General features: G+C 44.5%; 1 protein-coding gene across 1 annotated transcript in view; it reads right to left on the reverse strand.

The window, feature by feature from the left end:
- Nucleotides 1-4601: 4601 nt before the first annotated feature.
- Nucleotides 4602-15415, reverse strand: part of LOC149463684 (histone lysine acetyltransferase CREBBP-like) — a 31859-nt gene continuing 21045 nt past the window's right edge. Inside the window, exons 4-6 of the mRNA XM_089675383.1 lie at nt 7685-7795; nt 7448-7565; nt 4602-6003 (exon numbers count right to left, since the gene is read on the reverse strand). Of these exons, the coding sequence (XP_089531509.1) occupies nt 5896-6003; nt 7448-7565; nt 7685-7795 (337 nt within the window). The 3' untranslated portion in view covers nt 4602-5895. The remainder of the gene's footprint in view (nt 6004-7447; nt 7566-7684; nt 7796-15415) is intronic.

Consider the following 15415-nt stretch of genomic DNA (forward strand, 5'->3'; position numbering starts at 1 on the left):
AGCCATCTCCTCCTGTACCACCTTCCCCTCCCTCCTAGATTGTAAGCTCGAAAGAGCAGGGCCCTCAAACCCCTTGTGTATTGTATTGTTACTGTCTTGTCTCATGTTCTGTCCCCCTTGCTACTGTACAGCGCTGAGCAAACCCTTTGGCGCTATATAAAAACTGTATAATAATAATAATAACTAGAAAAGCTACAATTTCTGGGGAAATTGTGTGAAGTGTTCTTGCCTCCACCAGTCTACAACTGCAGTGGGCGGAGTAACTGGGTGGAGTGGCTTGAGTAACTGTTGTAGCTGGAATGGCTAGAGTAACTGTGAAAAGGTTGGACTGGGCAGAGTAAAAACTATAAATCCTACAGCAAAGAGCTTTATATTGTGAGAATCACAAGACCCAGACCTACATTTTGATGCATAGTATGTCTCTGAAATATTAAAAATGAAGGCACAGTCGTAGTTTAGAAATTGCCGTGGACATTTTTAGTGGCAGCAGGGATAGCTGAACGTTTTGAGATAATATTTGTGTAGGTGGGCTTGAAAATAAGGGAGTGATGGCAGTTTAGAAATCATGTCCTGATTTTTCAGCTCACACTCTAGCTTTTGTCAGCTCCCACTCTAGTTTTGAACATTCCGCCATTCATTCCTATGGGACCAATTTCACCACAAAAACGCTGATATTTCGTGAACCATTTGGCGAAACGTTCCACAAAGTAATAGCACACCAATTGGGAACAATCCGCACGTTTCGGTATATTACTGTCTATGTAGTGTAAAAACTGTGGGAGGAGTTAGGGTGGTAAGTTTGGCTATAATAAGAATAAGAACTAGAAAATCTACAATTTCTGGGGAAATTGTGTGAAGTGTTCTTGCCTCCACCAGTAGTCTACAACTGGAGTGGGCGGAGTAACTGGGTGGAGTGTCTTGAGTAACTGTTGTGTGGTTGGAGTGGTTGGAGTAACTGTGAAAAGATTGGACTGGGCAGAGTAACTTTATGGAGTGGGCCTCCATTTCCACTATGCTGCTGTGGGGCTCAGGATCCCGAAAGCGTGGGTCTGAAAGGTCCAGTTTAATCCAGCGTATCTTTGCAGCTTTAGATCTCTTTCCTTTAGATGGCATGATGATATTCACACAGCTCTAATTTCTTTTCATAAATGTAGCTAGTTGAAACACCTCAAATACTCTCTACTGTAGAAAACTTGTTTCCAAACCTTTAACCAGAAGCCGGCCAAACTGTCACCAATTCAAAATTAGATTTCAAATAGGGCAGAGAAGAGCGGTTAAAAACAAACTGCTCCAAATTGCTCACTTCACTGGCATCTTCAAATGGTCGTAGTTTTAAAAATTATAAATCCTACAGTGAAGAGCTTTATATTGTGAGAATCACAAGACCCAGACCTACATTTTGATGCATAGTATGCCTCTGAAATATTAAAAATGAATGCACAGTCGCAGTTTAGAAATTGCCCTTCAAATTTGAGGTGGCTAGAGTGGAGTTTCAATGAATGTCAATGGGCGGCATGAGTTGCAAACAAATGGTCATATTGTGAAAACTATTAGGACTATGGCCCATTTTTAGTGGCAGCAGGGATAGCTGAACGTTTTGATATAAGATTTCTGTAGGTGGACTTGAAAATGAGGGAGTGATGGTAGTTTAGAAATCATGTCCTGATTTTTCCAGAGCTGCCTTCTGCTGTGTGCCCGGATTATCTTTGCCTGAACTGCCCCTCTGCTGTGTGCCCGGATTGTTCATTGTCTGCCAGCCTGCCCTTCTGCTGTGTGCCTGGACTTACCCATTGTCTGTCTGAACTGCCCTGTTGTAGCCTGGACTTTACCCATTACCTGCCTGAACTGTCCCTCTGCTGTGTGCCTCGGACTTAACCCTTGCTGCACCGATCAAGTGCCCCAAATCCCTCAATAAAAACCTTGTGTGCCGACCGCTCTCTGCGTGTGTTCTGTCTCACCTACACCTCCGTCACAGGAAGATTATCCCAGGAAGCTTGTTTGCCAACCACAACACTGGAAGGCAATTATCTGTGGTGAGTGCACATCCATGTGGGGGATTTCTGTGAAGAACTTGGTTCAGTCTATTGTACACAGTGAAGGAGAAGAATGGAGTTTATGGACTTTGGATCACTTTATTATGTTTTTTCATGGACTTTTGATCACCTTTAATTTAAATTGATTTTTTTATCACGTTAATCACGGATGTTTTATTAATTTTTGGTCACATTTATTTTGTGGTATTCACTTCACATTTGTTTTATTTATTATTTATTTAGCACCACTATAACAGTATAGGAGTTTTGTGTTTATTTTATTTCATCCTTGTTACTGTTCAATAAATATTACATTTTATTCTGAGTTTGTATAAAAATAGCCGTGTGCCAGTGTCCTGTATATAGTGCATCTGTCTTAAGGGCATTCTGGAGGTGGGTGTTTTTTTTCCATTGCTTTCCTCCCATGGAACTGTTGTGTATTTCTATTATCTTGCCCTTCCTTGCTCTGCCTGTGAAGTGTCTGTTTGTTATCCTGGACTTTTCAGCACTTCATCACACAGCTAAAGGGTGGAGGATGCTGAATCAGTGGTTGGAAATTGAGGGTAATGGTTACTATCTTAACTGCTTTAAGTCTGCACTATAGCTGAAATACTGCTACGGGGGGACTCTCTGTGCGACATCACGTATATATACGTGATTCGCGCGACTGCGGCGACCGCGCACGTACCCGCCGTCCCACCAGTGCCGTGATTTGGTGCCTGACCAATCAATCAACAGATTCAGGCCAGTGATGTTCGGCCTGGATCTTCTGAATGATCCCTGCCCTTTCAGAGATCTTCCTGTACCTGTGATTACATTTACACAGGTACAGGAAATTATTAAATCTTCTCTCTCTGGGCACATTCCGTCCCAGAGAGAGAGAAGAAAGCAGATCCACGTGAGTAAAAGCAGTACACCTTACATCAGGGGCGTGACTAGGGTTGGTGTCACCCGGTGCAATAACGCTTGGTGACACCCCCTCCGACGATCCCCGCAGAATGGATCGGATCTGCGGATTGAGCATAATGGATCGGACTCCGATCCATTATACTCCCCAATCCGCAGATCTGATCCATCCTGCGGGGATCGTCGGCTTTCTTTACAACTTACCTTTTCGTGGAGCGGGTCTGGTGTCAGCCTGTATAGGTTGCATGCCGACGATCCCCGCATGATGGTTCGAATCTGCGGATTGAGCATAATGGATCGTTTGAAGCTACAGTGCATTACATTTGGTTTCAAGGTTTGGATATCCTTTAAAGCCTAACCAGAAACTTTTTCTAGTATTGCATAGAATGGGGAAGCGTTAAATATTATTATTACAGGTACTTATATAGCTCTGTCAATTTACATATATATATTGTAAATTCACATCAGTCTCTAACCCTCAAGGAGCGTAAAATCTAAGGTCCATAACTCACATTCATGCATTTACATACTAGGGTCCATTTAGACAGGAGCCAATTAACCTACCAGCATGTCTTTGGAGTGTGGGGTGAAACCCATGCAACCACAGGGAGAACATGCAAACTCGAGGCAGGTGGTGCTGTGGATGGGATTCGAACCGACGACCCTAGTGCTGCCAGGTGGAAGTGCTACCCTTTTAGCCAGAGTTAATAATTCTCGAAGGTTTTTCTATCTGTAACTCCATTGGGGAGATTTTCTCTTACGTCCTGTCCCTGTGACACCTGTGAAAGAAATGAGGAGTAACCTGGACAGGATGGCACAAACAGCAATAAAAACATTGTCATATGTTCTAAACCTGCCTAACTCTACAAAAAATGTGATTTAAAACTGTTTGTAAAGGTTCAGGTTTTTTATTACATAACATACATGTAAAGGGCAAAGTGGTGGTTGTATGTCACATCCTCCATGTTTTCCCTCCCCACTGAGTGCCAAGCAAGGGTGGGTTCTTCCGGGCTACACTAGGCACCTTGTACAGGGTCTCCCCTACTTCACACAAAAGGGGTACCTTTGTGCCGCTTTCACCAATGCCTTAGGACAAGGCTAAGCTGGCTGCCAAGAAATACTCGGTCTTAGGTCAGGCCCCTACTATTAGAGATGAATGTACACCATGTACACTTGCACTGTTCTCCAGTTAAGTCCCCGTGTAAATGTATATCCTTCTACTGTAACTTGCAATTAGACAGGACATGTCAAACACCTGTCCAGTGTTTCCCACTACCGGTCCCAGTAGCAGCATGGAACACCATCGTGCGCAGGCTCAAAAGTGAACTTGGCTTTAAGTCTTGAACTTCCGTACCTCTTTACAGGATGGGACCTCTGCACTGAAGTTCTGTTCTAGCTAAGGGAGACGGAATGAGGCGTCAGGAGTGTCAACAACATCTCCCTGGTGGCTAGAGGCAATTCTACCTATAACAGGTACACATTTCGACAGGCTGCTTGCTGACTGTACCTTCATTGCTCATAGCAACCACATGTATAACTTCCACTAGAATGACTCTTAACGTGCTGACTCGTCATACCCCATGTGACGCAAGCTGTAGAGTGTGTGATAGTGCCAGTTACGTGCAATGTACCCTTTTCAAGGACTTCAGACCAGACAAGAGGCAAAGTTTAATGCTTTACTTGTATTAAAGTGCAACATTACAATAGAATCCAAGCAGACATAACAATCCAGTAGAGTGTCAAAAAAAGTCAACATCTTAAGTCCCTAGTCCTTACTTCTAACCAGGCTACACAGAGTCCTTCTGAGGCATTTTCCAGCACTGGAGTCTTTGACAGTAAAGTTTTGGCAACTTTACATCTTGATGGCAGACTATGACATCTTTGTACTCTTTTCAGGTGTAGCTCTCCTCTGGGAACTGGGAAAATGGGCAAGACCAGGCAATCACTCCAAAACTCTGGACTCGGCCCACCATCCCCTTTTATATCACATGTGCAGTGGGTTCGACCCAAAGATCCCGCCAAAAAAAGCCAAAGAACCTGGAAGGCATTAACCCCTACCCTCCCATCTGGAGCAGGACCTATCTGGCTAATTTCAACCTGCCTACATACGTTATACTTATATGCCCTGTGCAATGGTATTGCACAGAGAGGCCCCAAAGTTCCTCTTCTGGGCCCCCTGCCAGGGCTGTAGGCTCTTCTCTGTGCACCGCTCAGGAAGCTGCTTCTCATTGGGGCACAACTGTGGGCTTGCTTCTGTGCCGGATTGTGTGTGTCTATAGAAACAAACAGTGCAGCCCACCCCACCCCCAATCTCTGCTGGATTGAGATAGGACTCAGGTAAGTATAAAGGGGGCGATACTTCCACTGGAACATTTTTTAGCTTAATGCAGAGAATGCATTAAGGTAAAAAAATGTTCTTTATCTCCTAAATAGTTCAGCACTTCCGTAAAATTCTGGTCAATGGTATTGTATGCAAATAAATATAAGTAGTCAACAACTACTACACAGATGGAACATCAGAGAAAGTGAGAAAGCTAAGTCCCATCCAGTTTAGGACATATAAATTGTATTAGAGATCATTAGTTAGACAGAGTTCTCTTTAGAATCCAATACTATGCAGGGGTGGACTGACCATTTGAAAACTCGGGCACTGCCCGAGGGCCCGGGGTCAATAGGGGGCCCCATGAGATGCCCCTGGTACCTTTTTCATAGGCTTTTTTGAGTTTGGGCAAGGACACAGGGGCCCCATGATCCCCTATTGCCCGGGGGCCCCATGAGTTGTCAGTCCGCCCCTGATACTATGTATTGTGTTTCTCGCCCTGCATGCTTGTATAATAAATACATCTACTTTCCAATCTGGCTTCAGCAGTCAAAATTTTATCAAAACCCATGGGTATAGGTTTCCCCTTCAGGGAGAATGGCTGGGTGTTCACAAACTTCTGGCCACATAGTGTATTTATAAGGTCTGATTCTTCATAACATTCTCTTGGCGTAACCTTCGCTTCTTCTCTAGTTCCTTTTGGATTTTGTAAGTTTTCTCTGTAATCAAATGGTAGTACTCATCCTGGATGAAATGAAATAGACAAAGGTAAACAGACAAACAGAAAGTAACTAAATTCCACTATTACACAATCATTATCTTTAAAATCCATGGTCCCTTAAAAACTCTCTGCATGGGCAGAACACAGGATTGCTTTATCCACTTGACCTCCAGAAGGTTTACCCATTTTCCTGAACAGGCCTTTTTTGCGATACGGCGTTGTGTTACTTGAACTGACAATTGCGCAGTCATGCAACGCTGTACATAAATGAAATTTATGTAATTTTTTCCTCACAAGTAGAGATGTCTGTGGTGGTATTTGATCACCTCTGCGTAAATTTTTTGAGTTACAAACGAAAAAAGACTGAATTTAAATATATATATATATATATATATATATATATATATATATATATATATATATATATATATATATATATATATATATATATATACACACACACACACTTTATTTTCTGCTATAAAACCAATCCAAAACAAAATTTAAAAAAAATCAAATGTCTTCATAAATTTCGGACAGAATTCTGCTACATATTTTTGGTAAAAAGATCCCAATAAGCATATTTTGATCTGTTTGCGCAAAAGTTATAGCGTCTACAAACTATGGTACATATACTGGAATTTTAAAAACATTTTTTTTTAATATTAGCAATGGGGTGATCAACTACTTATAGCGGGACTGCAATATTGTGGCAGACATTTTTATATTAACTGACACTAGCTGACACTTTGTGGGAACCAGTGACACCAATACAGTGATCAGTGCTATAAATATGCACTGTCACTGTACTTATGACATTGGCTGGGAAGGGGGTTAAACATCTTGGATGATAAAAGGGTTAACTGTGTGCCTAGCTATGCGCTTGGTGTACACTAGGTAGTGCTTTTGCAAGGGGAAGTGAAGGATACATGATTGCAGGGACACATGATTCTTCACACCCCCCCCCCCCCCCAGGCAGAGCTCTGTTCTGTGTCCTGCCCAACGATTGGCAGGTGCCAGCAGATGTCTGTTCACCGGCACTCGCAGATCGGCTTCTGCTGTGAGTGTTAACAGCAGAAGTGATCCGCCGGCCTCCCTATGATGGAAGTGCAAAATCACATACTGTATAAAGCCAAATTCCAGTTACATTTTTAACCCACTGCTAAGCTTTTGCACCCTGCACTACAAGTGATGATAATGCTGGGGTGCGGGGGTTGAGGGAGGGGATGTATTTCCAATCTAGAGTTGGATTTTAAACAGGGAGCAAGTCACAATCCTGCTTCATCAAATGTAGCATGCAGAAAAAACCTCAGATACAAAATTGTATTAATAAATGTAAATATAGTATAACACAGTATCCAGACTACTAGTACTTTCAGAAGAAGGTCAGTAATTGAAGCCATCTTCATATCTCGCTTATCATTCTAATCAACAAAATTCTGTAAGACACTGTAGTACAATACATACCCGGCTATTGGCAGACGCAAACATGTCACCCTCAACCCTCTTAGCATACGCCACCAGGTTCTCCATGCGTCGATCTCTCATGGCAGCTGGATCAGGAGCACGGAAGATTGCCTGGACCCTGTAATTAGAATAACATTGGATAACATTCACATATACTACCTTAGGGGAATTCAGTACAATTCAGTTCTTAAACCTACAGTATAGCCCAACACTATTTCCCTACTGAGATTCACTTACAGTCTGTAGACAATGTGATTTCGAAGATCCTGAGTCACGTGTTGGTGCCAGGCTTTCCTCACCCCTGAAGCGCACTCAGCAGTTGGTATAGTGCCCATGTTGCCATCTTGCCTGTGATTATTTACATAATTCAGTAAAGAAGTGAAATGAGAAAATGATAGCAAGCATTAACTATGGGCATTTTTCATTAGCAGAAATATACAGTAGCCATTGTGAGTCTATGAAGGGGACCAGTCACCTATATAATAGATCACATGTAGTGAAGTGTGGTTTTGGCAATGGTCTATGGCTCTGCCAGGTGCGGTTGGGTGGGGAGTGCCATTATATTCCCAGCTGCTTACTCTGCATTTGGGCCAATGCGGGGAAGAGATGAAACCCAGCCTGGATTCAGATTCTGAAGTTGGCAGCTGTGCTGTGCCTGCTGCACAATATGAATCTGGCTGGCTGTCCTTTCCTCCTAATGTGCTGAATGAAAGAGGCTTAGATGACAGCTGGCTGGATTCACTCTGTTGTATTGGGTGTTCCAATACTTTTGTCAATATAGTGTATGTCTGTGTGACCAAGCTCTGTACAAACAACCTTACTTCTGTCCTTAGCGACAACAGTTCTGCACCTTACACGTTATGCCAGTCGTGTGGCTTAATCCGAGGGTCTGACCCTATGATCATAATGTGTAAGGGGGAAAAACGGTGGTGTCACGATGCTAAGAAGGCTAGAATCCAATGTATATTCTGGTTATTCTAAGTATAGGGATATCACATACTGTATGTAAGACTTTTTTGCAACCTAGCTACATAAAGGGACCTAAAATCCAAAAAGCACCCTCAAGCTTTCAAGAGGTATCAATTAGGCATCTCATTACCTGACTATTTATCACAGGTTTGGAGGCCCAGGAGTGCCAGGACAGAAGAAATACTCACAAAATGACCACATTTTGAAAAGCAGACACCACAAGGTATTTTTTTAGGAGACATAGTAAGCCTTTTGAAGATTTAATTTTTTTGTCACAAGTTTTTGAAAATGAGTAAAAAGAAATGAATTCTGTTGCAAGTTGTAAATTAGGTTAGGTTATTCCTAACACACAGTAAGGATATACTTAGAAAGAAAGCAGAATGTTTTTTGGGGTGTATTTCTAAGTATGGGGATACCACATACAGTATGTGAGACATAGAGGGGCCAAAATCCAAGGAGCACCTCCAAACTGACTACCTATCACATTTTGGAGGCTCTGAATCACCAGGACACCCACAAAAAAGTATTTTTTATGGTAAAATGGTGAGTCTTTGTGAGGATTTAATTTTTTTTGCCACAAGTTTTTGGAAAGTGCATAAAGAAAATAAAAATTTATTTTTTTTACACAAAGTTGTCAATTTAATAAGATGTTTCTTACACACAGCATGAGTATACTTAGAATTACATGCCAAAAAACATTACACATATGTGAGACTTTTTTAATGTATTTATTTATTATGTATTGAACATTGTATCTTGTGTATCACAAAAATCAACCAACATTGTATCAAAAACATACTGTAATGCCTCTGTAAAAGTGGTCAGGGAACAGAGCTTAGTGCAGCTTCACCTATAGCAGTTCCCATCCTATAAGCCAAGCAAAGCTAGCCTACTGGTACATCGATTTCCTCAGGAATTATACTCTGCTATGTTCACTGGCCAGAAAGTGTAGGACGTTGAGCAAAGGGTGAACAAAAGAGTTCCTGTGGTCCAGAAGTGCAGTTGTCAGCAGAACATGGCTGGGATTGGTGACTTGCAGGAACTTAGTCAGTGGGATATGCAGATGGATCAGTTCAGGCAGCAGGCAGAGAGGTGGTTGTCAAACAGGCAATGGATCAGTCCAGGCAGCAGGCAGAAACATGGTCAATACACAGGCCAGGGTCAGCACAGGTGGCAGGCGGAGGCAACACTGCATTAGTATGGCAATGATTAAGACCACTGTTGCTGGCTGCACTTTTAGGCAGGTTGCCTACTGTTCTGAGCCTGGTCTGAGGTTATTCAAAGGGGTGCATGTTGTTCTAGTGTATCAAAAGAACTTGGGTCAGTAAAGCACAAGTGGGGCATGGAAAAAAGCTCCTACAAAAGTCTAGCAGGAGGATCAATGGAGTTGCTATGGGTAACCAAGTACTAGTGCAAGGTACATCACAGCCAGTCATGAGGCGTGCTACCTGATCCAGGTAAACCTCAGTAGCGTGGGAGGTCTGTGTTCTGGTTCCCTTCGCAGCAGTCAGTCTCCCAAAGGAACCAGGACTGAACCCACGTTAAGGAGATCCTTAGCCTGATCACATGGTACAGGAGCAAAGGATTTATCAAGTACACACATGAGGTCTGAGTGCACGGCAGACCCCATTCTGTTTCTGGGAGTGAGGTTAAAGAGGTTCGCTGGACTGGTGTAGAGGGCTCGGGCTCAGAAGCTGCCCTCCTAAATGCTACATACAGGCAATGTGTGTATCGACTTGGGACAACACTTTTTAGAGGAACTCTGTACATTTTATTACTGCACACAGTGGCAAGGATCATCTCTAATTTGGGGAACTTCCATAATGTTTGATTTGACTGCAGCCTACACCTTGTCCTAAGCATTGATGAGCACAGCCACATCAAGGCCCCCCACGTGCAGTTCAAATGTCCCCATCCACACACTGGCTCTGGTGACACTGAACTGATGTGTTGGCAATCAGGGACACTTTTGATGGCTGCACTGCCTCTGGTGACACTGGCAATGGTGTGGCTAGCAATTAGGAACAGGAACATCGTTGCTGGCTGCACTTGTTTGGTGACACTGTCAATGGTGTAGCAGCAATCAGAAACATGGTTGCTGGCAGCACTGGTTTCGAGTCATGGTACTGGTGTGGCTAGCAATCAGGAACACTCTTGCTGGCTTAAACTGGCCTGAAGACTGAGACTGGTGTGACAGTGAACAGGAACAATGTTGTTTGGGGTCAATGGAACTCATGTGGCGATGATTAGGGACATTGTTCCTGGCTGCACTGGCTGTGCTGACACTGGGACTGCTGTGGCAACAATCAGGTACACTCTTGCTGGCTGCGCTAGTCTGGGTCACTGGCACTGGTGTGGCATCTAACATGAGCACTGTTGCAGCCTGCACCAGTCTGGAGACACTGGAACTGGTGGGAGGGTGATCAGGAACACTGCTGCTGGCCTACACTTATCTAGTAATACTGGGACTGGTGTGGTGGTGATCAGGAACATGGTTACTGCCTTCCACTAGTCTGGTAATACTGAGACTGGTGTTGTTGGGATTAAGAACACTGTTCTTGTCTCTCTGCAGGCTGAAGACCGAGAGCTCAGCGTTCAGCGGTGTTTGATCACTCAGTTCTCGGTCCTAGACCCAGTGGGGGACAGATGCAGTATTAGACCGATGCTGCATCCACCCAGGGGAGGCCCAAAGTAGGCTCAGCAGCCATGATTTCTTCCTTTGTGTCCACCGTGGAGCTTGCAGTTCCAGGAACCTATGCATGGGAGGCATCCACAGAGGACTCTGCACTCATGGCCGGAGAAAGGGTGACAGGAGTGGATGGCTGGTCTCCATCTGCCATGCTGAACCCCATCGGACAGGCCTCTACTCCTGCGCTGTTGCATACTGCACCAATCTGGTGACACTGGGACTGGTGTGGCAACAGTCAGGTACAATCTTGCTGGCTGCATTAGTCAGGTTCAAATCAGTAGTCAAAATGCAGGCAGAGCTCAGAGAGTAGTCGATGTCAGATTCAAGGACGTCAATGACCAAATCCAGACTAGCAAGCAGGGCAGACAAACAAGGAGCTTGGAGCATATGTTACAAATGAAATATCACAAGCATGAGACTGCAGACTTGGCTGGCTTAAATCAGGTTTAGTCTCCAGCCAGAGACTGGCCACATCAATCAGCTTGCAAGTGGACAGACAGGCAGACAGACCGAGAGAATGTATTATATCCCAAACCAGGATGCTAGAATGAGACTAGCAGCTGAGATGGAGCAGGAGCGCTCCTAACGGGGACACACTGCCCATTCTGGAGTTGTACTGTGATATTCCCCCAGAGTTGTACCAAGGAGTTACTTTGCAATATGCTACAAGGTGGAGTGATCCAGGAAATTTGCAGCTCCTTGGCCGCTTCCATTGTACTGGTGCTCAAGAAAGACAACAGTTTGCGGTTCTGGATGGACTATCGCAAACTGAACGCATGCAGCCACAGGGACACCAACCCCCTTCCTTGAGTTGAGGAATCCCTGATGGTACTTGGACAAGCCAAGTTCTTCTCCATCTTGAACCTATCCAGTGGCTACTGGCAAGTCTCTTTATGAGACCAAGACAGGGGAAAAAAAAAAAATCGCCTTTATTACACCCCTGGGATAGTTCGAGTTTAATTACATGCCCTTCAGCCTCAGCAACACTCCCAGCACCTAATGGAGAGATGTCTTGGGGATTTCAATTTTGAGACTGATGGTTTACCTTGATGACATTATCATCTTCTCCAAGACGTTTGCTAAAATGTGAAACATCTGGACCAAGTGTTCTCCTGTTTGGCTCAATATGGACTAAAACTCAATCCCAGCAAGGGCCACCTTGTGAGGCAAAAAGATACAGTAGTTGGAATATGTTGTCAAAGCCGGAGGCGTGACCCCATATCCAGGCAAAGTACAAGCTGTCCAAGATTGGCACCCACAAAACCATCAGGGAGTTACGCTCCTTCTTGGGTCTGGTAGAATATTACCAGCGTTATATCCTTATCCTGAAGTTTACCCAGACAGCTGCCCTACTTAATCAGTACCTGGAGGAAGGATGGACCCTCCCCTTCCATCCAAACCCAATGGTACGCATCCCATCAGCAGACCTTTGAGACACTTAAGCAGAAACTGACTTCTGCCCCATTACTGGCCGACTCAGACTACACCCAGCCCTTCCAGGTGTACATGCACAGAAGACTCCAGGGACCAGGTGCTGTCCTGGCCCAGTTGCAGGATGGCCAAGAGAGGGTGATTGCATATGCCAGCAGGAGCCTACTCCCTGCTCACGAGGGCCGACATTGGAGTCTTTACTGACAACAACCTGCTGACCTACCTGGAAACTGCAAAATTAGGAACATTGGAGCAGAAATGGGCAGCCTGCTTGGCATGGTTTAAACTCAAGATACTTTACAAGCCAGGGAAGCTCAGTCCTGCTTGCCCTGTCCTGTTTTCCAGTGGAGCGCCCAGGAGAGGATGTGGACTCTAACCTGGAAGACAGAGGTCGCTCCTGTCCTTCTTCGTATACCATTTAGGAACGAGAATATGTCCCACAGACCAAGACAGCAGAGCTCTATGGGCAGGAGGAATGAGCACTGATCCAACTAAAGGACACAAATTTCAAACAAGTGCAGCGCAACCTCTCACAGAAGTACAAGCCTACCTCTCGGGAGTGCCAAAAATTGTCCTCTGTTAATAGGGCAATCCTGAGATAATGGGATTGGCTGGAGTTATGAGACAATATACTCTACCATCAAGCCTGCATCCCTTCTGAACAACAGGGTATCCTTCAAGTTGTGGTCCCTCAGTCTTGGAAATCTGTCAATTACACCACACCATGGGAGGCCATTTGGGGGCAGATCGAACTGAGTCACTGGTTCAGAGGTACTTCTTTTTCCTCCATTTGCCAATCTGAGTACTCAAAGCATGCCAGAAGTGCAAAAGCTGTACCATCCACAAAGCATCCCCTGAGAAGGTAACACATATGATTATCACCACCTCTGAGCCATTTGAGTTGGTGACCATGGACTTTCTGACAATTTCCAGTGCACCTTTCTGGTATCAGTATGCACTGGTCTTCATTAACCACATCACTAAATTTGCAGCGGTGGTGCCTACCAAAGGACATACAGCTGTCACCACCGCCAAGCTCTTCTGCCACACATCATTTAACCCTATGGTTGCCCGTAGTGGATCCTTTTGGATCAAGGTTCAAACTTTGAATCCATGATCATGATGGAACTGTGCCACCTCAGTGGTATTTGGAGGTCCCACACCACCCCCTACCACCCTCAAGGGAATGGGGCCAGTGAGTGGTTTAACCCCACCCTGCTGGGCATGCTACAGACTCTAGAACTGAGCTACCAGGATTGCTGGCATCAACATGTTGGAGCCGTAGTGTGGGCCTAAAACAACACCGTCCACTGGACACACACCCTTCTTCCTGATGTTTGGGCGATATGGCCAAATGCCTGTGGACCTCCTATTGGGAACTCCAAAGCACCTCCCACCCAGAACACCCAGTTCTTGGGTACAGGAGCATTGGGAGCGAATGCAAAAGGCCAAACAGATAAACACAAAAAAATGTCTTCTGACCCTGTTCTGAGAGAACTGCCACTACAACCGGGGGACATGTGTTGGTTGGTTAAGAACACCAAGCACACAAGAGGGAGAAAGCTGGAGCCCAAGTGGGTCGGAGAACACCCAATCACAGGGTGGTGGGGCAGCTTTTCCCACCTACCCCACTCTATGACCTGGTCTCTGAGGGCCCCGACCCAAAAAGAGACTGCATTGGAACATGCTGAGACTTTGTGTGCTGAGTGGTGACTGCCCCAGGAGGCCCACCGATTGCCCAATCTGTGTCAATGACTGGTCAAATTGGAAGGGTGAGGAGGGTGGACTTTGGCACCTTTGCCTTGAGTGCTAGAGGACCTTGTCTTGGTACTGAATGGATTTTATATCTGAGAATAGCCAGCATAAATGTGAACCATCCACACTGACTGGGTTTTACATGTCTCTATGGTTTCTTCTCTAGTCATTATTACATACATGAGAATAATCTTAAAGCGGAACTTCACACTCTCAATTAACATTGACTATTTGTAATCCGTATGCTGCTAGCATTAGTAAAAAGAAAGGAATGTAAATCATATTTGCTTCTTTTAAACATTTTGTTACATTTCTTCAGTTACTTCCTGGTCTCCAAGCCTAGGCAAATGATGTTATATATCCCAGGAGTCCAGGAGTCTTTGGGGGGGGGGAAGGGGTTTTATCAGCTAAGCACACCCTCCTGCTTACGTGCCTGAGCTAAAGGCAGATGGATTCCAGGAAATAAATGCTACATGAATCATTTGTCCTTACTCAAGATGGCCACGGACAGAAATTCTAGGGTGGTATTTTTCAAAGTCATTTTTGGTTTGTGGTGCTCATATGCAGTGTAGTTCTGCTTTGTATAGGCAGCAAGGACAGAGCAGAATATGGTCATTAAGCCTCAGAAGTTTGCTTGCCCTGCAGAGGTATTTACTATGGTCTGTGGGTCGATTTAGTAGATTTCTCATCACTTCCTTTCAGGACAGGAAGTGAAAAAAATCTCTCTAGTGGGAACAGAGACTGCAACAAAACACTTTTTTTAAATAGTAAAATGTGGAAGGGTAACAATTTATGTCAGTTTATAAATACTGCCTGTGTCTCCCTGCCGTAGTGACAACCATTCCTCTCATTTCTTTTCCTGCAGTCACAGGCTCTCACAGGGACAGGAAGTTAGTGGGAATTGCCCCAAGAAGGTCATAGATAGTAATAAAATCTTGACAGAATTAGTTATTCCTCCCAAGACTATCCAGGGCCTGGACAAAGCACAGGTTCACTTTAATAACCCCAAAGATGTGAACCACTTTCTTGGTTTAAGTAGCAGACTCCTTAATTTGTCAATATTCCTTAATATGTGTGTCCTCGGTCACACTGTTGCAACTTGTCATGCAATTTGATAGTTTCAA

This window comes from Staurois parvus, unplaced genomic scaffold, assembly GCF_062004578.1.
Source record: "Staurois parvus isolate SC_StPar_1 unplaced genomic scaffold, SC_StPar_1.0 ptg000154l, whole genome shotgun sequence".
NCBI classification, from domain to species: domain Eukaryota; kingdom Metazoa; phylum Chordata; class Amphibia; order Anura; family Ranidae; genus Staurois; species Staurois parvus.